Here is a 23,789-nt window from a genome sequence, read left to right on the forward strand (position 1 = left end):
ATTTTTCTATTATGAAGGATAGATTATACCGAGTGATGCAGGACACTCAGACGAAAGAGCGAGTCACACAGCTGTTAATTCCAAAGAGCCGCCGGGAATTGGTATTTCAGGCGGCTCACTTTAATCCCATGGCTGGACACCTAGGGCAGGATAAGACACTAGCCTGAATAATGGCCCGATTCTATTGGCCAGGGATTCGCGGCGATGTCCGTAGGTGGTGTACGGCATGCCGCGAATGCCAGTTAGTAAATCCAGCGGCCATTCCAAAAGCGCCTTTGTGCCCCCTACCATTAATCGAGACCCCGTTCGAAAGAATTGGGATGGATCTTGTCGGGCCATTAGATCGGTCAACACGAGGGTACCGCTTTATATTAGTTCTGGTGGACTATGCAACGCGATACCCGGAAGCGGTGCCTCTTCGCAATATCTCAGCACGCAGTATTGCGGAGGCCCTCTTCTGCGTCATCTCCTGAGTTGGAATCCCGAAAGAGATTCTGACTGACCAAGGCACCTCGTTTATGTCACGAACACTGAGCGAACTGTATGGGCTATTAGGTATTAAGCCGATCCGCACCAGCGTTTATCACCCACAAACGGACGGTTTAGTTGAACGGTTCAATCGCACCCTCAAGAATATAATTAAAAAATTCGTAAGTGAGGACGCACATAACTGGGATAAATCGCTTGAACCCTTGTTATTTGCAGTGCAAGAGGTCCCCCAAGCCTCCACGGGGTTCTCCCCATTTTAATTGTTATACGGGCGTAAGCCGCGCGGCATTTTAGATGTGCTGCGAGAAAATTGGGAGGAGGGACCTTCACAAAGTAAGAACGAAATTCAGTACGTTATGGACCTGCGCACAAAACTCCACACGCTCACCCACCTAACTCAGGAGAATTTGCGGCAGGCCCAGGAACGGCAAGCCCACCTGTACAACAAGGGCACGCGCCTTAGAGTTTTCACTCCGGGAGATAAGGTACTCGTACTGTTGCCCACGTCGAGCTCCAAATTAATCGCCAAGTGGCAAGGACCCTTTGCGGTCACACGGCGAGTCGGGGACGTCGACTATGAGGTGAGGTGAGGCGAACGGACGGGGGGGGGGGGGGGGGCGCTACAGATCTACCACCTCAATCTGCTTAAACTCTGGAATGAGGAGGTCCCCGTGGCGTTGGTGTCGGTAGTTCCAGAGAAGGCGGAGCTGGGGCCGGAGGTTCAAAAAGGGACATTGGCATCACGTACCTCTCCGGTCCCCTGTGGAGACCACCTCTCCCCGACCCAACTCACGGAGGTCGCCCAGTTGCAGGCCGAGTTTTCGGATGTGTTCTCGCCCCTGCCCGGTCGCCCTAACCTCATAGAACACCACATAGAGATGCCCCCGGGGGTGGTAGTGCGTAGCCGCCCTTACAGGCTACCCGAACACAAAAAAAAGGTGGTTCGGGAAGAACTTCAGACCATGCTCGAAATGGGCATCGTCGAGGAGTCCCACAATGACTGGAGCAGCCCAGTGGTCTTGGTACCCAAGGCCGACGGGTCGGTCCGGTTCTGTGTGGACTATAGAAAAGTCAATGCGGTGTCTAAATTCGACGCGTACCCAATGCCTCGTATTGACGAGCTGCTCGAACGACTAGGCACGGCTCGCTTTTACTCGACACTGGATTTGACGAAGGGATATTGGCAGATCCCCTTGACTCCATTATCCCGCGAGAAAATGGCCTTTTCCACACCGTTCGGCTTACACCAATTTGTCACACTTCCTTTTGGGCTGTTTGGGGCGCCCGCTACGTTTCAGCGGCTGATGGACAGGGTCCTCCGCCCCACGCCACCTATGCGGCTGCATATCTTGATGATATAATCATTTATAGTAACGACTGGCAGCGGCACTTGCAACACCTGAGGGCCGTCCTTAGGTCGCTAAGGCGGGCGGGTCTCACTGCCAACCCGAAGAAGTGTGCGATTGGGCGGGTGGAAGTACGGTATCTGGGCTTCCACTTGGGCAACGGGCAGGTGCGTCCCCAAATTAATAAGACGGCAGCGATTGCGGCCTGCCCGAGGCCCAAGACCAAAAAGGGGGTGAGACAGTTCCTGGGGCTGGCTGGCTACTATCGTAGGTTTATACCTAATTATTCGGATGTCACCAGCCCGCTGACTGACCTCACTAAAAAGGGGGCGCCAGATCCGGTCCAGTGGATGGAGCAGTGCCAGCGGGCTTTCTCTGAGGTAAAGGCTGCACTGTGTGGGGGGCCACTATTACACTCCCCTGACTTTTCTCTCCCTTTTGTGTTGCAGACCGACGCATCGGACAGAGGGCTGGGGGCGGTGTTGTCCCAGGAGGTGGAGGACCGCCCCATCCTGTACATTAGCGGGAAGCTGTCGGTGCGTGAGGGGCGCTACAGCACTATTGAGAAAGAATGCCTGGCGATCAAGTGGGCGGTCCTTGCCCTCCGTTACTACCTGCTGGGGCGCCCTTTCACCCTCTGTTCGGACCACGCGCCCCTCCAGTGGCTCCACCGCATGAAAGATGCCAACGCGCGGATCACCCGTTGGTATCTGGCACTTCAACCCTTCAATTTCAAGGTGGTCCACAGGCCGGGGGCGCAGATGGTCGTGGCGGACTTCCTCTCCCGTCAAGGGGGGGGGGGGAGTCGGCTGCGGGCCGGACGGCCGCCCGGCCTGAGTCGGGCGGTGGGGGTATGTGGCAGCGGGGGCGTGGTCAAGCGCCGGTCTGTGACGGGAGGGCGGAGCCAGGGAAGGTGAGTGGCAGAATCACTCCACCTGACGGTAATTAACCTGTGTTTGTGTGTCTTCCCAGTAACCGCGCCCTATTTAAGGAGGCAGAGGGAGAGCAGAGGAGGGCTCTTCCCGGGACGAGAACACAGTGTGTATGTGTGTGTGTGTGTGTGTGTGTGTGTGTATTTACCCAATAGAACTATTGTTATACTGAAAAGTCTGGTAATAAAGCCTGTTATTACCTGAAGCTTTGCCCTGCCGTCCTCTGTGCTCCACCCACACCTAAGAGAGCTCTACACAGAGTAAATCATTCTAAAATATTATCAATATTTGGTATGGAACCCCTTGACACTGAAGTGCACTGACACGATCAGGCATGCTATCATAAAGTTTATGAATAAAATCAAGTGGAATTGATCTCCATATGTCCTGCAACACTTCCCAGAGCTGTAGCAGGTTTGAAGGAGCCCTTTTCACCTTCTCTCGCTCCATGTAGTTCCAGACTTGCTCAATTATATTCATGTCAGGACTTTGGGCTGGCCAATCAAGAATTGCCAAGCTGCCATCTTGTTCTTTGTTTTGTAAATACTGTTTACCTATCCCAGCTGTGTTTTGGGTCATTATCTTGCTGGAAGATAAAGTTGTTGCCAATGAGAGCTCTTCCAGAAGGCACAGCATGATGGATAAGGATTTGTGGGCAATTCCATGTAAATGTCAACCTCACCATGCAAAAATAAAGCAACATGTAATACATCAAAACCACTCCCAGAGATACCACCTAGGCCTGTATTTTACAGATGTGAATAAGCTGAACCAATTTGTAACCAACCTAATATGTCACTGTCAGTCTTTCTTTCTTATAATGTAAAACCCAAGCTAAAATCAACTTTGATCATGTACAATTCTATATTATTGCCACAAGCCACAGAAATGTATGCTAAAATCCACAAAACAGCAAAACAATAGCCATCCTAAATATTATTTAAGAACTTTGATAGTTTTAGCTGATATTTAGAGAGTTTTTCAAAGGGTTGTGGTGGTTAAATTGCTGATTTTCTAAACATATGCCATGTCTATTTCAGACGCGTCACATCCATAACGCTGACTTTTCCTTCCGAAACTCTGCATGAAATATAAAATATTTTAAACAAAGATTTTTTAATATTCACCTTGGACCCCTCTATCAAATGGATCTCTCCATTTCGACATTAGGTTTACAATTTCACAGAGTTTGATAAAAATGTACAGTCACCCAAGAAAAGTGATACTTTTTCTGTCACATCCATAACGCATCTTTTATTGGCATTTTCTGGCATGCCCTAGATGTACTATGGCTTGGGTGGCCAACCCGCGGCTCGCGAGCCACATGCGGCTCTTTGCCCGGTGTCATGCGGCTCTTACGTTTATATCAAAGTTTGTGTTTGCGTTTTTTTTTTTATGTGCGTGTGCGCTTTGCTCGAGTTCAGTATGGTATTTTCGTCAAATGCATCTTCGCTTTGCTTGGGTATATTACGGTATTTTCAGGTCATGTCAAATGCGCATGTGCGTGAGATAATCGCTAAGTTTTTGGGCAAGGTGTATCTTGTGTCAAGTAGCCTCTCAAAATGGCAATGAAAAAATGCACAGCAAAATGAAAATAAGAAGACGAACATAGGACATTTTTAACAGAGTGGGAGAGTTTATACTTTTTTGTTGAACATAATGGCAAGCCATTCTGCCTTATATGTCAGTTGTCATTAGCTCATTTCAAAGCTTCCCGCCTCCCTGAATAAGCAAGGAGCCAGATATGCAACACTAATTGAAAACCTGCACGAAAGCTTTGTAACCCGGTTCCGTGATATACAACTGAAAAGGCCACAGGTTACGTTCCTCGTCGACCCATTCAATGCGGAGATGGACTGTTTGAAAGCCCCGCTTGTCACAGATGAGGCTGCAGCTGAGTTGGAGATGATCGATCTTCGTGAGGAAGACCAACTGAAACCTGTTTTGAGGGAAGGCACCATTGAGTTTTGGAAAAGTGTGCCATTGGAAAAATACCCGAATGTGAAACGGGCTGCGCTTAAGATACTGTCAATGTTTGGGTCAACATACGTCTGCGAGTCTGTGTTCTCTACCATGAAACATGTGAAGTCAAAGCATCGTTCTGTTCTGACTGAAACCCATGTGAAAGAACTGCTTTGAGTGGCAACGACGGAATACAAGCCAGATTTGAAGAGGATTGTTCAAGGCAAGGAATGTCAGAAGTCCCACTAAGCAACATGCATAGTAAGTGCACACAATATTGATTGCTGTAAATGACTGGCCTGTGGTATTAGTACTGACTGAAGGAGTAAATTTCTCTCATGTTGGCGTGTGACATTTACTATTAATCTGGCTGAGCAGAGGTGCGTGAGCGTGTGCGTCTGTGGGGGGGGGGGCGGCGATGTTCATGTGCGGTCATGTGTATGGTGTGGCTGTTTTTTGGTAATGCCATGAGTCCCACTAAGCAGCATGCATAGTAAGTGCACACAATGTTCATTGTTAAAAATGACTGGCCTCAGCCTGTGGTCTTAGTACTGTAGGAGTAAATATGTTGGTGTGTGACATTTACTATTAATCTGGCTGAGCAGAGGTGTGTGTGTGTGTGTGTGTGTGTGTGTGTGTGTGTGTGTGTGTGTGTGAGAGAGAGAGAGAGAGAGAGAGAGAGAGGAAGGGATGGGTGATGTTCGTGTGCCCATGTGTATGATGTGGCTCTTTGCGGTAATACAGTAAAAAATGTGGCTCTTGGTCTCCAACTGGTTGGCCACCCCTGTACTATGGGAATTGTTCTTGTTCTATCACTTCTCCAGTATGGTACAGCCTTAAAATATGCAACACCTGTTTAAATACTGGGAGACAATAAAACATGCACTGGGTCATTTGTTGCCATTTTGAGTTCAAGTGTCACGTCCATAATGCTGGAATTGCTCGTCTGTACTTGTCAGCAGTGAGGGTCCCATCTATTTTGTAGAGATGACCAACTCCATTGTAGGTGATGGCTCCCCATACTTGCAGAACCCCTCCGCCATGTTCTACTGTGGGAGAAATACAGTTTGCCTTGTATCTTTCTCCCTTTCTGCACCTGACTTATTGTTGCATAGCGTTGCCAAATAATTCAAAATTTCTTCTCATCTGAGAACATGACCCTTTTCCACTGCTCAGAAGTCCAACTCCTGTGAATTTTTGCCCAGTTACAGTTGTGCTCATAAGTTTACATACCCTGGCAGAATCTATGATTCTTTGACCATTTTTCAGAGAATATGAATGATAACACAAAAGCATCTTTTCCACTCATGCTTAGTGGTTGGGTGAAACCATTTATTGTCAAACGACTGTTTTCTCTTTTTAAATCATAATGACAACAGAAACTACCCAAATGACCCTGATCAAAAGTTCACATACCCTGGTGATTTTGGCCTGATAACATGCACAGAAGTTGACACAAATGGGTTTGAATGGCTACTAAAGGTAACATCCTCACCTGTGATCTGTTTGCTTGTAATCAGTGTGTGTGCATAAAAGCTGAGTGAGTTTCTGGGATCCAGACAGACTCTTGCATCTTAGCCATTGACGTTTCTGGATTCTGAGTCATGGGGAAAGCAAAAGAATTGTCAACGGATCTACGGGAAAAGGTAGTTGAACTGTATAAAACAGGAAAGGGATACAAAAAGATATCCAAGGAATTGATAATGCCAGTCAGCAGTGTTCAAACTGTGATTAACAAATGGAAAATCAGGGGCTCTGTTAAAACCAAGTGAATGCCACAAAGTATCTCGCCTACAATACGCCAAACAGCACAGAGACAAGCCTCAAAACTTCTGGAACAAGGTAATTTGGAGTGATGAGACCAAAATTGAACTTTTTGGCCACAACCATAAATGTTTACATTTGGAGAGGTGTCAACAAGGCCTATGATGAAAGGAACACCATTCCTACTGTAAAGCACGGAGGTGGATCGCTGATGTTTTGGAGATGTGTGAGCTACAAAGGCACAGGAAACTTGGTCAAAGTTGAAGGAAAGATGAATACAGCACGTTATCAGCAAATACTGGAGGCAAATTTGCACTCATCAGCCCGGAAGCTGAGCATGGGACGTACTTGGACATTCCAACATGACAACGATCCAAAACACAAGGCCAGGTCGACCTGTCATTGGCTACAACAGAACAAAGTGAAGGTTCTGGAGTGGCCATCTCAGTCTCCTGACCTCAATATCATTGAGCCACTCTAGGGAGATCTCAAGCGCACAGTTCATGCAAGACAGCCCAGGAATTTACAGGAACTGGAGGCTTTTTGCCAAGAAGAATGGGCAGCTTTACCATCTGAGAAAATAAAGAGCCTCATCCACAACTACCACAAAAGACCTCAGGCTGTCATTGATGTTAGGGGGGCAATACACGGTATTAAGAACTGGGGTATGTAAACTTTTGATCAGGGTCATTTGGATGTTTTTTGTTGTCATTATGATTTAAAAATAGAAAACACAGTTGTTTATCAATAAATGGCTTCACCCAACCACTAACCATGAGTGGGGAAAAAAGCTTTTGTATTATTCATATTCTCTGAAAAAAGGCCAAGAAAGCAAAAATTCTGCCCGGGTATGTAAACTTATGAGCACAACTGTAAGTCTCTTCTGCTTATTTCCACCTCTCAACAAAAGTTTTGTGCACTGACGACCTTTGAGGCCTTCTGCTGAGAGTGTCTTCCTAACCAGGTGTGGGGAGGCATCCTTGCCTGTAGCATCTTGGAGGTCCTGTGCCAGTTCCTTACTGGATTTCTTCCTCTCTCGTAGGGATGTAGTCTTGAGGTACTGGACATCAGCTTTAGTCAACTTTTTCTTCCTTCCTCTGCCTGAAATGTTCTTGAAGTTCCCAGTCTTCTGGTGATGCTTGAGGCATTTCCAGACACCATTGTGGGTCACATGCAGTTTCTTTGCTATGGCTCATTATGAATGGCCCTCCTCCTGCAAAACTTTCATCCTAATACACTGCTCTTCTGTAGTTTCTCTCTTTGATGCCATTTCTGCCTGTTGCCTGGCTGTAGTCAGAGGATAAATACTTTTTCTAATGAATTATTTGTAGAGACCACATGATTTAGTTAATGGTTTTCACCTGTGGAATAATTAGCATATCATGGTAGGATTGCCCAACAAGGAGTGATTAAGGTGGTTTTTGGGGCTAAACTAAAGAGACACTATTTCCAATATTTTAATGATGTTTATCACACAACGATGGCCAAAACTGCTAGTATTTTCATGGGTAAAGTAAAAAAAAGTGTGGTTAAAAGGTGCCTCTGTATCTTCATAATGTATTTCAGTTGCCTTCCGTGCAGATTCTGATGTCATTTGCACGGATTAAGTATGCAAAATCAATCTTTTCCTAGGCATTTCCATATTTTGTGCCAGTACTGGATACGAGTATGAGGTTTTTTTTACTTCCTTGTGGGAGTAAACAAATGGTCAGATATGAAGCTTGCAGGGCAAAATAAAACGAATGTTCATTAACATGACTGTGGCACTGCATGATGTATTTACAGTATTCTCTTAGGACTTGCCTGGTCAGGGTTGTTTTAAATTCAGCTGCTTGTTTGCTTATCTTCTGGGGAACAGAATTTCCCAAATTTGTTATGAAAATTACATGCAGGTACAAACAAAATTAACTGTGGCACGGTGGTGTAGTGGTTAGCACGGTTGCCTCACAGCAAGGAGGTTCTGGGTTCGAACCCAGCAGCCGGCGAGGGCCTTTCTGTGTGGAGCTTGCATGTTCTCCCCATGTCTGCGTGGGTTTCCTCCGGGTGCTCTGGTTTCCCCCGCAATCCAAAGACATGCAGTTAGGTTAACGTGGAGCAGCCTTGGGCTGAGGTGCCCTTGAGCATGGTACCTGACCCGACTGCTCCCCGGGCGCTCTGGTGTGGCTGCCGACTGCTCTGGGTGTGCGCGCACGTGTGTTCACTGCTTCAGATGGGTTAAATGCAGAGGATGAATTTCACTGTGCTTGAAGTGTGCATGTGACAAAAAGTTTCTTCTTCTTCTGTCCACACAGAAAGTAAGTAAATAAATAAAAAGTCCAATGGGGAGGAGAAATTGCAAAACTTCACACAGACAGCAACCCGAGCTTAAAATCGAATCCAGGACCCCAGAGCTGCGCCACTGTGATGCCCCGAAATCCGTATATTTGGACTCCTGTCTCTCATACCCACTGTCTCTTATTGAACATTCCATTCCAGAGGCATAATGAGGGGCATACTCTCTGTCCCCTATTAAATCACAGCTGGTTGGGATCTTCTGCGAGCTTATGCATGTGGGGAACAGAGCACATAGCACTGTCCTCCAGGTGTGTTTTGCTATCATGTGACACAACATGAGCTGCAATTGAAAAAGAGGAGTTTGATGGCTTTACATGTCTTGGAGGAAGTACGTGTTAGCCTTCACTCATATGGTTAGAGAGACCTGGCTACTGGGTGGATACTAGCAGGTGGCCACACTGGACGACAAATGGGTGGAAAAAAACCTATAATCTTCTAATGTGGCGAAGACGTTACGACACATTTATTTAACATTTATGGAAGGAGACCCAGGTATCAGTCAGTAAGTTTCCCAAGATGGAAGAGTCTTCAGGACAGAGGACTTTGTGCTTTCTGGTTTCTCAGTCACACGACAGCTCACATTTTTTTTTTTCGTCTCAGAATAAAACAGGAATGGCTGGAGAGAATGACAGACATTCTGCAACATTAAATGTAAACAGAAACAAATTAAACATTGAATGTGTCATTCATTAATAAATTCAAAATTGCAATAACAAGCAAATCACTATGGTTTGAGGGGAATCATACATATTGGGCCATGCTGTAATATGAAAATAAAACCACGCAGCATAGATTTTTTTAATACACATCCATCGTGTGATATTCCTTGCTTTTTTGTTCAGGTTAACATCCTCGGTTTATAACGACTAAAGTATTTTAAATAAATAAATAAACAAACAAAACAAATAAAGTTTCTCTCACTCCTCACTACAATGTTACACGCTCTATAAACAAAGTTCATACTTTAATCAATAAAAAATCTAAATTTCAATGTCAATTTGTTGATTAAAATTATAAGAAAGACTGAGGCTACATGCCAAATGTACTGTATTGCACTTTTAGTGCACCAGATAGTGTGCAGGGTAGAATAAACAGTGAGTGTTACTGAGCACCAGAGTGGCCTAATGTCTTACAGAGATGGTCTTTATCGTCAGGATCTTCCACTTTAACAGAGAGACCTTCAGGTGGGTTGTCGAGATAGTCTCCATAGCTGTAGATATTCAGCTCCAGCGTCTCCTCTTTCTTCACACAGGCTTCTGAGGTCTCTCCATCCATGGATGTCTCTGCTTTCATGTCCTCACACAGCTAAAGATCAAACAAATCTGTTAGGGCGGGACGGTATCCATCCCACTCGGGAAGATGCTGCTCTCATTTCTCGCAGCATAGCTCATAGTCTCAGAACAGGCCTAGTTAATCCACGACAATCCAGAGCCAAGGCCAGGGAGCAAACGGACAGGCTAAACTGTCTGTCTGCTACCTGCACAGAGTCATCACACAGGTTTCATTACATTGAGACTGTGCCTGTTCCCCGAGCTATACAAAAAAGTAGAAATACTCAGAGTTTGTTCTAATAATCTAATTAATATAAAATTAGATCATACTGACTGTACAGCCGCTGCCAGCACCTTTGACCTACTGTAAAAGGTAAGACTTTTAAATATTTTCTCTCTTATGTCTGAAGCATGAACTGTTAATGAACTTCTTACTGATCAGCAGTTTAATGTACTGTGTTTAAACAGAAGCATGGATTAAACCAAAGGAGTCTGTAGCATTAAATGAAACTAGTCCTCCTGGCTGCAGTTATATACACCAGCCTCGTCTAACTGGCAGAGGAGGCATCGCGATTCTTTATAATGATTATCTCAGCAGGACACAAAAACCTGGACAGTTAGTATGAAGAACTTCAAACGCATTTGTGGCAGTGGGGGCGTGGCTTAGTGCAGCGGTCTCAAAAGTAGCTGGTCACCGGCGGCAAATCGCTGGCTATGGCTTGTTATGCCGCCGGCTATTGTCAGTCGAGTCACAAAATTTAATATTAAATATTTCTGACAGCAAAAAAAGTTGTGAACGTAAATTACATCCACTATGTCATGTATGTCCGTTGCCGCGTCAACTGTGTTTACATCCTCGACACAAGTGCAGCCATTACTGCCGCCTGTGTTGCCAGATTGTGTTTACATCCTCGACATGAGTGCAGCCATTACTGCCGCCTGTGTTGCCAGATTGTGTTTACATCCTCGATACGAGTGCAGCCATTACTGCCGCCTGTGTTGCCAGATTGCGTGTTTTCCCGCCCAATTTGGGCGGTTTTAAGTGCATTTTGGCGGGTTTTGAACATATTTTGGGCTGTAAAACGTCAGCAGTATCTGGCAACATATTTTTTTACTTAATACAAGAAATTAATGGATGCCAACGTTTTTGCCAAAATGGTATTTTATTTTCCATTGTTTAGGCAGCTTCAGCATCATACTGTGAGATTCTGTTCAAATTGTTTTTTTCTTCTATGAAGCCTGAGCCATTTATTTTATTAGTTTATAATTATTGTTTAATTTAGTCTTCAGGAGAGACTGCCTGCACACAGCACTAGTATTAATAGATTTTTTTCTTACATGAAAGCTGATGCATTTATATTATATTTTAAGGTAACTTCATGTTGTGCTGTGAGGTTCTATGCACTTTAACTTTTGAACCAACAGGTGCATTTGGAGAAGTAAAGCCTATTTTTCTGCATTTTTGTAGTCCTGGTAATCTTTTATATTGGTAAAGTTGTTTATAGGACCATTTCTCAGTGTCTGTTTTTTTAATCAATAGTTTTTCAGTAATAACTTAACATTTAACATATCACTCAATTTTAAACAACCCCCACGCCTCCCCCATGGCTTGCCCCCATAGTCTCCAAAATTTCTGTGGGAAACACTGGCGTGCGTAACAACGCTAATCAAGCTTAAGCTAGACGACCCGCCTCAAATACCCATCCCGGGTAAATGTTATCCCAATTTTAGATGGCCTGTTCCAAACCATCCCGCCCCATGAAAAATTCGTACTTGCATATCTCTCGCTCTCTCTCTCTCTCTCTCTCTCTATATATATATATATATATATATATATATATATATATATATCAGTAGCGGCTGGCTTTTGTAAAAGTGAGGGAGGAAGGAATGCTTGGTTGAAGGTCACGGGCCCCAATGCGACCGCACCTGCTGGACCGGCTATAGTTACATGCACGGGTTGAGTTGATAATAGTTGAAAAACCTATCATTTTAACGGGGTGTGTACACTTTTTATAGCTGCTGTACACATTACTTTCAGGTGTTCAACACATCTTTCTCTTTCAAAATTCTCTCAAAATCTTCCGTATTTAACGAAGCAAACCTGGCGGCCATGTTTGTAGCTCAGCCCATGGAAGGGTTTTGCAAGCAAAACATTCACCACGTCCTCTGTTTCCATTACTTTATTCGTAGAATATCTATAACATAGTCAATCCACTTCCACCTCGCCGTTCTCACTCTGACTGCCGAAGTGCCCGAGTCACCGGATCTAGAAGTTAAGTTTGATAAGATAACCCCTCCCCCCAGGCAGCTAAGGCCTCTACTTATTGGTTCATTGCGCAACTAGGGCTGCAGCCTATTGGTTGATATTTTGTAGCACTTGTCAGATCTCTTAGCTAGTCCCACCCTCTTAGAGGAGGATTTTCCTCCTCTCTCTCATTGAAGTCTATGTTAACCACGAGCCGCCAGTGCCGGAGACTGTTTGAATCGGAGTGAATGGGAGCCGAAGGGAGGAAGATCCTCCGTGCAGTAATTTTTAATAGCGAGCGATAGGGGGTGCTAATGTAATTTCACCCAGAGAAACGAATATAATGTACATGTCGTATTTGGCAGTAAAATAGTAATATTCAAGGACAGCAATTCATTAAATTGGTCAAGACAATTTCAACTTTTTATTCTTAGAATTTTTAAGGAGGATCTTCCTCCCTCTCCTCACTGGAGAAGCCACCTGTGAGATATATATATATATATATATATATATATATATATATATATAGATATATAGATATATATATATATATATATCCCTGCACGTTTTGCGTGCGTTATGTCTGCCACTGGCAGACATTTTACCATTTTGCACCCTGCTGTAAATTATTTGTACCCTGCATTTCTCCCAAACTTTGAAGCCCTTGTAAGTGTCAGTTTGTGAATGTAGGGTGGGGTCAGGGAAGGTGAGTGGCAAAGTCAATGCACCTGTTGTCAATTAAATGTGTGTGTGTGTGTGTGTGTGTGTGTTTGTTGCCGTGACTGGAGAACAGAAAAAGAGGGAGAGAGCAGACAGAAGAGATTTCCCCAGACCAAAACACATCTGTGTGTACGCACACGTCTGTGTACCTAAATGGATGTTAAAGCTGAAAAACAACACGAAAATAAAAAGGTGTGTGTGAACGTCATCTCTCGCCTGCCATGCTTCTGTACTCCACCCACATGAGGGACGTATTAGAGTGGTGCCGAAACCCAGGAGTACAGAAGGGAACCACCACATGAAGTCTTCCCCATTGAAGGATCTCATCCATGCCCTTGCTACTGCCCAGCAAAACCAGAATCAAGCGCTGACTGCCCTCTGGAAGGAACAAGAGCAATGCTTTGAAGCCATGATACTGGCCCAGCAGGAAGATCGCCAAGCGTTCCGGCATCTGCTTGTGTTGTCGGGGACCTCGACCGCAGCGGACCCTCCCCACAGCACCCTCACAAAGATGGGCCCGTACAACGATCTGGAAGGCTTTAATTGCTCACTTCAAGCTAGCAGCCAAAGTGTGGGGGTGGCCAGTCGAGCAGCACGCAGTATGCCTACTTCCGCTCCTGACTGGCGAGGCACAGCCTGCCACACAGCAGCTCGCTGCCAGCAGCCAGCTCATATACACCGACCTGAAGAGAGCCATCCTGCAGTGTGTCGGCCACTCTCCGGAACAACATCGCCAGTGCTTCTGGACACGGACATTGGAGGAGGTCAGCCGGCCGTTCGCATTTGACCAATAGTGGCTGAGGGTGGAAGACCATGACACCAGCAGGATCATCGATCTGGTGACACTGGACCAGTTTATCGCTCAACTTCTGAAAGGAACGGCAGACTGGGTCCAGCGTCATCGCTCAGCATCCCTGGAGCAAGCCATCAAGTTGGTGGAGGGCCATCTGATGCTGGTTCCGACAGCAGGCGGATGGGTCGCCTCTTCTCCCTTCTCTTCCCGTCCCCACCCCATTCCCCCACCACAGAGACGGGGGCTGGCTCCCCACAGCTGGCCCACCGCACCAGTGGTGTCCTCCCGTATTCTCCTTTCGCATCTGTGATTGAGGAATCACACAGTGACTGGAGCAGCCCGGCGGTCCTGGTACCCAAGACTGATAGATCGGTCTGGTTCTTTGTAAACTATAGGAAAAAAGTCAACGTGGTGTCTAAATTCGACACATACCCAATGCCTCGCATTGATGAGTTGCTTGATCGGTTAGATACTGCTCACTTTTATTCAACACTGGATTTAACAAAGGGATATTGGCAGATCCCCTTGACTCGTCTATCCTGAGAGAAAATGGCCTTTTCCACACCGTTTGGATTACACCAGTTTGTCACGCTTCTTTCTGGGTTATTTGAGGCTCCCGCCACATTCCAGCAGCTCATGCAGAATGTCCTCCATCCCCACACTGCCTATGTGGCAATGTACCTTGACGACATTATCGCGTACAGCAATGATTGGCCTCGGCACCTTGAACACCTTAGGGCTGTCCTAGAGTCACTGAGGCATGTGGGTCTCACAGCTAACCCAAAATAAAAAATGTGCAATTGGGTGGGTGGAAGTACGGTATCTGGGTCATGGGCAGGTGCATCCCCAAATTGACAAGACTGCTGCGATTGCAGCTTGCCCGAGGCCCAAGACCAAAAAGGGGGTGAGGCAGTTCCTGGGGCTGGCTGGCTACTATCCTACGTTCATACCTAATTATTCAGATGTCACCAGCCCACTGACTGATCTCACTAAAAAGGGAGCACCAGATCCGGTCCAGTGGATGGAGCAGTGCCAACAGGCTTTCACCAAGGTAAAAGCTGCAGTGTGTGTGTGGGGGGGACTTTTACACTCCCCTGATTTCTCTCTCCCCTTCATTTTACAGACAGACGCATCGGACAGAAGGCTGGAGACCGTTTTGTACCAGAAGGTGGAGAGCAAGGAACTGTAAATCAGCTGCAAGCTCTCGATGCACGAAAGTATGTACAGCACCATTAAAAAGGAGTGCCTGGCCATCAAGTGGGCGGTCCTCACCTTCCAATACTACCTGCTGGGGTGCCCTTTCACTCTCTGTTTGGACCACGTGCCCCTCCAGTGACTCCACCACATGATGGATGCCAATGTGCGGATCACCCATTGGTATCTCACCCTCCAGGAGGTTACATGGTTACATTCGAGGTGGTCCACAGGCCGGGGCACAGATGGTGGTGGCAGACTTCCTGTTCCATTGAAGGGGGAGTCCACTGCAGGATGGATGGCTCCCCGGCCCGAGTCAACCGGTGGGGGTATGTGGCAGTGGGGACATGGCCTAGCGGCAGTTTGAGAATGGAGGGCGGGTCCAAGGTTTCTTTATTTGTACCATACCATAGTACTGGTAAATTCGTTGTGCAGGCAGGAATTCAGCAATCCCAATACAAAATAACAGCTACGTAAAATACATTGTAACAGACAAGACAACAACAGTACACACATCCTAACATATACAATCCTTAAAAGTGTGATCTTTAAAAAGTGCTTCATCATCAATTGTTCAGTATGAACAAAATTATTCACCTCTGGGCCTTACTGTTCAGCAATACAATTGCTGTTGGTACAAAGCTCTTTCTGTACCGTTTTGTCCTTCCCTTAGGGACCCCAAAACGACGACCAGAGCGAAGGAGCTGGAACTCACCATGCAAAGGGTGTGAGCCATCTTTAAGAATACAGGTAGCTTTACGTTGTAACTGTATGTCATAAAGAGAAGACATGGTGGGTTGAGGCTTCCCAATTAGCCACCCAGCCCATTTATTTGGTTCAGGGAGTTTTTGTCCTGTAGTGACGGATTACCAAACCAAGACATGAAGGCAAGCGATAACAATGACTCAGTAAAAGCATGATAAAATAGGGTCAGCATAGTTTTATCAATGTTAAAACGGAACAATTTCCGAAGATAAAACAACCGCTGATGTCCCCTCTTGCATACTGCTTCGCAGTTCTTGTTAAAAGTCAATTTATCATCAATGACAATCCCAAGATACTTGTAATTATCCACACGTTCAACAGATTGGCCCTTGATGACTGTGGGATCATGGTTTGGAGCTTGATTTCTAAAATCAATAATCATATCCTTTGTTTTGGATGTATTAAAGGTCAACTAAGTTAAAAAAACAAAATTCCACGGTGATCCAAATGTGTTTTCACGTATCCAGAGAGATACCTTACATTTCTGAGCGTGATTTTGTGAATGTGCACTAATTGCTGGAAAGCGGTATTTCATCTGTTTTTCAGGACCCAAAGCTCCACCCTTCAAAAAATAAACTTACGAGCACGAGATAGGTCACGCGACCTCGTGACGTATGTTCCAGAATAACACGGTGGCATAGTCGTTGCACCTGGACTGAAGTGCGGAAAGTAATTTGAGTTGATTTAGTTACTTACAAAGACTGAGTCCAGAGTTTTCGCCTACAGTCCCCAGCCATGCCTACTCGGTGTATAATCGCAGGTTGTGGCAATACATATAAAGACGGGGTAAGCTTTCATCGCTTCCCCAAAGATGAGACCATCAAAAAATTTGCGCCAAAAATGAAGTCGTACAGATATCATGGCATCCACAGCAGGTAAGTTCATACCTCTCGCTAATCTTGATAACTCAGAATGTTGCTGTTTTTATGCTGATAATAGATAACAGCACATTCAGTATCAATATTAACAGCATCAACAAAATCATTGTTTCTTTCCTATCATTTCTATCTCAGGATTCATTTGGCAGCACTACACTACAACACAAACAGTGACAGAGAGCAGGCAAGGACAAGTAAAGGGGACCTATGCTATAGTATTCGAAAACCAAAGTACAAGCCAGGAAGTGCTTCAGCTAAGCCAGTCAAAGAACCATGCAACTACTGTAAGTCAAAGGTGGAAAATGTCACGTTATGTAGGTTGTGATTTCCCCCATACATTTGTCACATATTGGCTTTGCACTGATTTGTAAAACGCTTTACCTAGTGTTACAAAACAGACAGCCCACCAAAACTAAAAGCAGTAATCTTCTTTTGAATGTTTGACATGTTTTTTTTAATGTGTGTAGCCTATGTTGAGGAACTCATGGCTGATGTATCGGAGCAAGACTTTGACACTTCACCACCAGAGAGGCAGCCATCACCACCACCTTTGAGCAGCGGCCATGTGTACCCCCCCAAAGAGGAGATAATCCGATGCCATCACAGCCGATTTTCCAAAAAATGATTGTATTGTGCAGTATGTACACATCAGAGAAACTTTTGATGGGCAAATGTGTGTCATGTATGATCTTGTGCCTTTTTGGGTCTTTGAAAACTTTTTCAGTTCTGTTTCAACACCATACATATTTATTATTATTATCATTATTTTTTTTTTTGTTATCATTGCTGAGGTTATTTCAGGCAAATGTTAGTGTTGATTATGGACATATCCACACTGGATTGGGAAGGATTGCTGTGTGAATCCTTTTCCCACGTCTTTGGACCTCTGGTTTGTCTTTGTTATAGGGTTAACAAATGCATTAGAACAAATAAATCTGATTCAAGTATACATTCAAACGTCTTTATTTGCCACATTACACCACATCCTGGAAACCTGTATATTCAGTGGATGGGAATGTCTCCCGGATCTTTGTGACTGCACAGGATGGCAGTGGACCGCGAACATGACGGCCTAGGTACTCCCAGCACCATCTAGCCAGCTGCCGATATGCAGTATGTCTGAATTTCCTGTAAATTCAATGTAGTTTGTGAATTTACTTTGTGTGTGGTTTTATTATTATTTTACTACAGTAGTGATTACTTTAGCTGCAGCAATACATGAAATCTAGGCACTTTTGTTACCAATCAGAATTCTAGGGGGACAACTCACTCATTTTCAGATGGATCCTGCCTTGCATGCCCACCATCACCGTTCGAACTACGGGGGTACTCGGGGGATCCGAGATCCCCTGAAACAGACATGAGATCCCTTGAAAACATGATTTGGGAAATGTTGGGGGGTCTCTAAAATATTGGCAAAATGATGTTTATTGACATAGCAATCGTGTGTAACGGGAAGCATTTGCATATCCGAAGTGTTGTGGAAGATTGGTTGTTGACATGATTTCCAGTGATGCTTTGGTGCTGCTGTGGATCAGATGTGTTGAGTAGCCTGACTGTTTTTTTTTCTTGTGTGTGGTATCATTGTTGACGTGAGGTTGTTTTTTGAACATGCCAATGCGGACACGATTTCCCCTGATGAATTATGACTTCAGACGCGATGCGTGTGTGGAGGTGTGGAGTCTGCGTGATATGTGCGTAAGATAGGCTTCTCATGCGTTTGGATATCCACGCTCTGAGACAAGCGCAAGCACCCCCCCAAGGGAAAAAAAGGGTTCCCCCTGAAAATATCGGCATAGGTCGAACACTGCCCACCATACTGCTGCACATACTGGTAGTGTGCTGTCTCCAGTACCCATCTATCCAGGCAGACTGTTTGAAAGCCTGGGTGAGACGTGATGCACTCTAGTTGTGCATTCTGTTGCTCATTGTAGGCTTGTATTTTCGCAGCCACTTCAGGGATCTCTCTGCAGCACACTGATTCGACGGCAGTCGGCAGTGACGCACAGGCAGAGCATGTGCACCTGTGTCACGGAATGAAAATAGTCAACCTACAAATCAGGGCGTTGAAATAACATCTTATTTGCTACACAGGCCTACACCTTTCGTGACACAATGGAAAACAATGCACAACACAATGTGTCCCTTTTATTTCGATCCTTATCGATCATTTCCACAAAAACTGCAGGGACTTCTTCAGGTACTTTCTGCATTGTATTCTGAAACATACGTCATCACCTGTTGTCCAATCAGAAAGGGATATTTTGTAACTTCACTAAAAATATACGATTTTGAGAAGAACAACTTTCTTGCTTTACTTCCAAGTCGGGTTTTGTGTTTTTAGGTAAGAATAAACATATTATGAAAGTTAATTTTTTTTAACTTAGTTGACCTTTAAGCACCAAGAAAGAAAGGTCACACCACCTAATAAAATCCTCCAAGATTGGACCATGGCTGTATTCATTATTGTGTAACAAACTTACAATGACGGTATCGTCTGCAAATTTTAAAATGTGCCTGTTTTCATAGACACTCTTACACATATCTGTATAAAGGATAAAAAGTAAGGGAGAGAGAAAACACATCCCTGAATGAATAAGTTTAACTAGACAATTCCCCTGTGGGGCGGCACGGTGGTGTAGTGGTTAGCGCTGTCGCCTCACAGCAAGAAGGTCCTGGGTTCGAGCCCCGGGGCCGGCGAGGGCCTTTCTGTGTGGAGTTTGCATGTTCTCCCCGTGTCCGCGTGGGTTTCCTCCGGGTGTTCCGGTTTCCCCCACAGTCCAAAGACATGCAGGTTAGGTTAACTGGCGACTCTAAATTGACCATAGGTGTGAATGTGAGTGTGAATGGTTGTCTGTGTCTATGCGTCAGCCCTGTGATGACCTGGCGACTTGTCCAGGGTGTACCCCGCCTTTTGCCTGTAGTCAGCTGGGATAGGCTCCAGCTTGCCTGCGACCCTGTAGAAGGATAAAAGTGGCTAGAGATAATGAGATGAGATGAGAATTCCCCTGTGGGAAATTGTGAGAGTGATGCAATGGGCGTAGCAGTCGCTATTGCAGGAGTTGTACTGTACTGTGTGAATGTGTGACATGCTGCGATGCTATGATCATGTGTGTGTTTGAGAGAGAGAGAGAGCAGCCCCTCCCCCATCTGCTCCCTGACTGGAGCTTGTTGCCTTGGTGATAGTGCTCAGGTGCAGAGCAGAGACATAAGATTACAGGCAAAGAGCTTTTTCTCAGATTTCCTTCTCCTCGAACAACAGTGATTTACACGAAAACAAAAGGAGGTATTCACAAAATTCTTTCACACTGAGCGCTACAAGGCTCTCATGAACACATTGATGTAATTTTTTTGTCCCTAGTGTAAAAAATGTGGACAACAGAGCGAGTTGAAAACTGATTGTGGCAGCGGGGGCGTGGTCAAGCGCCGGTCTGTGACAGGAGGGCGGAGTCAGGGAAGGTAAGTGGCAGAATCACTTCACCTGAGAGCAATTAACCTGTGTTTGTGTGTCTTCCCAGTGACTGCGCCCTATATGAGGAGGGAGAGTGAGAGTGGAGGTAGCTCATCTCCAGACCAGACGCCGGTTGTGTGTGTGTGTGTCTGAGTGGGAAGTTGTTCACTGAAAAGTGTAGCAATAAAAAGCCATATTAACCAACCTCATCTCTGTCCTGCCGTCCTCTGTGCTCCAACCCTTCGTTAGAACTGTTACAGTGGTGCCGAAACCCGGGACCTGGAGCACAGCAGCCTCTCAGCCCCATGGAGTCCTCCCCGTTCGCTGAACTGATCCACGCCCTCGCCACGGCCCAGCAAAGCCAGCACCAGGCGCTACTCACCCTCCGAAAGGAGCAAGAAGAGCGGTTCGAGGCCCTGGTGTTGGCCCAACAAGAAGATCGCCAGGCGTTCCGGCACCTCCTCGCGTCGGTGGGGTCCACCAGCGCTCCTGCCGCGGGCCCGTCTCCCCTCACCGTCACCAAGATGGGCCCGCAGGACGACCCCAAGGCGTTCATCACGCTCTTTGAGCAGGTCGCCGAAGCCTCGGGGTGGCCGATGGAGCAGCGCGCGGCGCGCCTCCTCCCCCTGCTCACGGGAGAAGCACAGCTGGCGGCGCTACAGCTCCCCGCCGACCGCCAGCTGGCCTACGCGGACCTCCGCCGGGCCGTCCTCCAGCACGTAGGGTGCACCCCAGAACAGCAGCGCCAGCGCTTCCGCGCACTGCGCTTGGAGGAAGTCGGCCGGCCGTTCGCGTTTGGCCAGCAGCTCCGGGACGCCTGCTGGCGGTGGCTGAGGGCCAACAACCGCGACGCCGAAGGAATCCTCGACCAGGTGGCGCTGGAACAGTTCGTCGCTCGCTTGCCAGCAGGAACTGCGGAGTGGGTCCAGTGCCACCGCCCGGCGTCGCGACAGCAGATGGCATCTTCTCTTCTCTCCTCTTCTCTCTCTCTCTCCCTCCTCCTGTGTCCCGTCCTCGCCCCATTCCCCCTCCGCGGAGGCGGGGGCCGGCACCCCCCCAGCCGGCCCGCCGCACCCGCGGTGCCCTCCCGTTTCTCCCTTCTGTGTCTGTCTCTCCCCCACCTCAGGTGAGTGAGCCCCAGATCACCGGTGCAGAGGGAAAGCCCGGGCCGGTTTGCTGGCACTGCGGGGAGCCGGGCCACCTTCAACAGCAGTGCACGGCAATGGAAGTGGGCGCGGTGGTTCGGATCCCCGACGCGCCAGAGGCTGCCCTCGATCGGGCCGGATCGTATCGCATACCGGTGAGTATCCAAGGGGCTACATATCAGGCGTTGGTGGATTCTGGTTGTAATCAGACCTCAATTTGCCAAAGCCTGGTTCAAAACGAGGCATTGGGGGGAGCACAAGGGGTGAAGGTGTTATGTGTGCACGGGGATGTTCACAGCTACCCTTTGGTGTCGGTCCACATTATTTTCAGAGGGAAAAAATTTATAGTGAAGGCGGCGGTTAATCCTCGCCTTACCCACTCGTTAATTTTGGGGACTGATTGGCCGGGGTTTCGGGGTTTAATGACACGCCTAGTCGAGAGTGGGTCCTGCCATTTGACAGGGGGAGGTCCCGGTGTCGCTTTGGCGGGAGCAGCTGTCACAGAGCCGTCTATGTCATCTCCGTGTCAGAGTGAGGAGCCACCGGCTCCTCCTCTCTCTATTGGGGAATCCCTCGTGGATTTCCCATTAGAGCAGTTGCGAGACGAGACTCTGCGGCATGCGTTTGACCAAGTGAGAGTAATCGATGGTCAAACGCTCCAGCCGAACGCCACCCCGTCCTTCCCCTACTTCGCGATTATGAAGGATAGATTATACCGAGTGACGCAGGACACTCAAACTAAAGAGCGCGTCACGCAGCTTTTAATTCCGAGGAGCCGCCGGGAATTGGTATTCCCGGCGGCTCACTTTAATCCCATGGCTGGACACTTGGGGCAGGATAAAACACTAGCCCGAATAATGGCCCATTTCTATTGGCCAGGGATTTGCGGCGATGTCCGTAGGTGGTGTACGGCATGCCGCGAATGCCAGTTTGTAAACCCAGCGGCCATTCCAAAAGCGCCTTTGCGCCCTCTACCGTTAATCGAGACCCCGTTTGAGAGAATTGGGATGGATCTCGTCGGGCCATTAGATCGGTCAGCACGAGGGTACCGCTTTATATTAGTTCTGGTGGACTATGCAACGCGATACCCGGAAGCAGTGCCTCTGCGCAATATCTCAGCACGCAGTATTGCAGAGGCACTCTTCCGCGTCATCTCCCGAGTTAGAATCCCGAAAGAGATTCTGACTGATCAAGGCACTACGTTTATGTCACGAACACTGCGCGAACTGTATGGGTTACTGGGGATTAAGCTGATCCGCAACAGCGTGTATCACCCACAAACGGACGGTTTAGTGGAACGATTCAACCGCACCCTCAAAAATATTATTAAGAAATTCGTAAGTGAGGACGCACGTAACTGGGTTAAGTGGCTCGAACCCTTGCTGTTCTCAGTGCGAGAGGTCCCCCAAGCCTCCACGGGGTTCTCCCCGCTTGAATTATTATATGGGCGTAAGCCGCGCGGCATCCTGGACGTGCTGCGGGAAAATTGGGAGGAGGGACCTTCACAAAGTAAGAACGAAATTCAGTACGTTATGGACCTGCGCGCAAAACTCCACATGCTCACCCACCTAACTCAGGAGAATTTGCGGCAGGCCCAGGAACAGCAAGCCCACCTGTACAACAAGGGTACGCGCCTTAGAGAGTTCACACCGGGAGATAAGGTACTCGTACTGTTGCCCACGTCGAGCTCCAAATTGATCGCCAAGTGGCAAGGACCCTTTGAGGTCACACGGCGAGTCGGGGACGTCAACTATGAGGTGAGGCGAACGGACAGGGGTGGGGCGCTACAGATTTACCACCTCAATCTGCTTAAACTCTGGAATGAGGAGGTCCCCGTGGCGTTGGTGTCGGTGGTTCCGGAGAAGGCGGAGCTGGGGCCGGAGGTTCAAAAGGGAACATTGGCATCACGTACCTCTCCGGTCCCCTGTGGAGACCACCTCTCCCCGACCCAACTCACGGAGGTCGCCCAGTTGCAGGCCGAGTTTTCGGATGTGTTCTCGCCCCTGCCCGGTCGCACTAACCTCATAGAGCACCACATCGAGACGCCCCCGGGGGTGGTAGTGCGTAGCCGCCCTTACAGGCTACCCGAACACAAAAAAAAGGTGGTTCGGGAAGAACTTCAGACCATGCTCGAAATGGGCATCGTCGAGGAGTCCCACAGTGACTGGAGCAGCCCGGTGGTCTTGGTACCCAAGGCCGACGGGTCGGTCCGGTTTTGTGTGGACTATAGGAAAGTCAACGCAGTGTCTAAATTTGACGCGTACCCAATGCCTCGTATTGACGAGCTGCTCGATCGACTAGGCACGGCTCGCTTTTATTCGACACTGGATTTGACGAAGGGATATTGGCAGATCCCCTTGACTCCACTATCCCGAGAAAAAACGGCCTTTTCCACACCGTTTGGGTTACACCAATTCGTCACACTTCCGTTTGGGCTGTTTGGGGCGCCCACTACGTTTCAGCGGCTGATGGATCGGGTCCTCCGCCCCCACGCCAC

General features: G+C 47.3%; 1 protein-coding gene across 1 annotated transcript in view; it reads right to left on the reverse strand.

Moving 5' to 3' along the window:
- LOC132865856 (zinc finger protein 850-like) overlaps positions 1–18,622 on the reverse strand; it is a 1,522,149-nt gene extending 1,503,527 nt beyond the window's left edge. Inside the window, exons 1-2 of the mRNA XM_060898348.1 lie at positions 18,529–18,622; positions 9,961–10,132 (exon numbers count right to left, since the gene is read on the reverse strand). Of these exons, the coding sequence (XP_060754331.1) occupies positions 9,961–10,132; positions 18,529–18,555 (199 nt within the window). The 5' untranslated portion in view covers positions 18,556–18,622. The remainder of the gene's footprint in view (positions 1–9,960; positions 10,133–18,528) is intronic.
- Between the last annotated feature and the right edge of the window lie 5,167 nt (positions 18,623–23,789).

The sequence above is a fragment of the Neoarius graeffei genome, chromosome 18 (assembly GCF_027579695.1).
Source record: "Neoarius graeffei isolate fNeoGra1 chromosome 18, fNeoGra1.pri, whole genome shotgun sequence".
Lineage (NCBI taxonomy): Eukaryota > Metazoa > Chordata > Actinopteri > Siluriformes > Ariidae > Neoarius > Neoarius graeffei.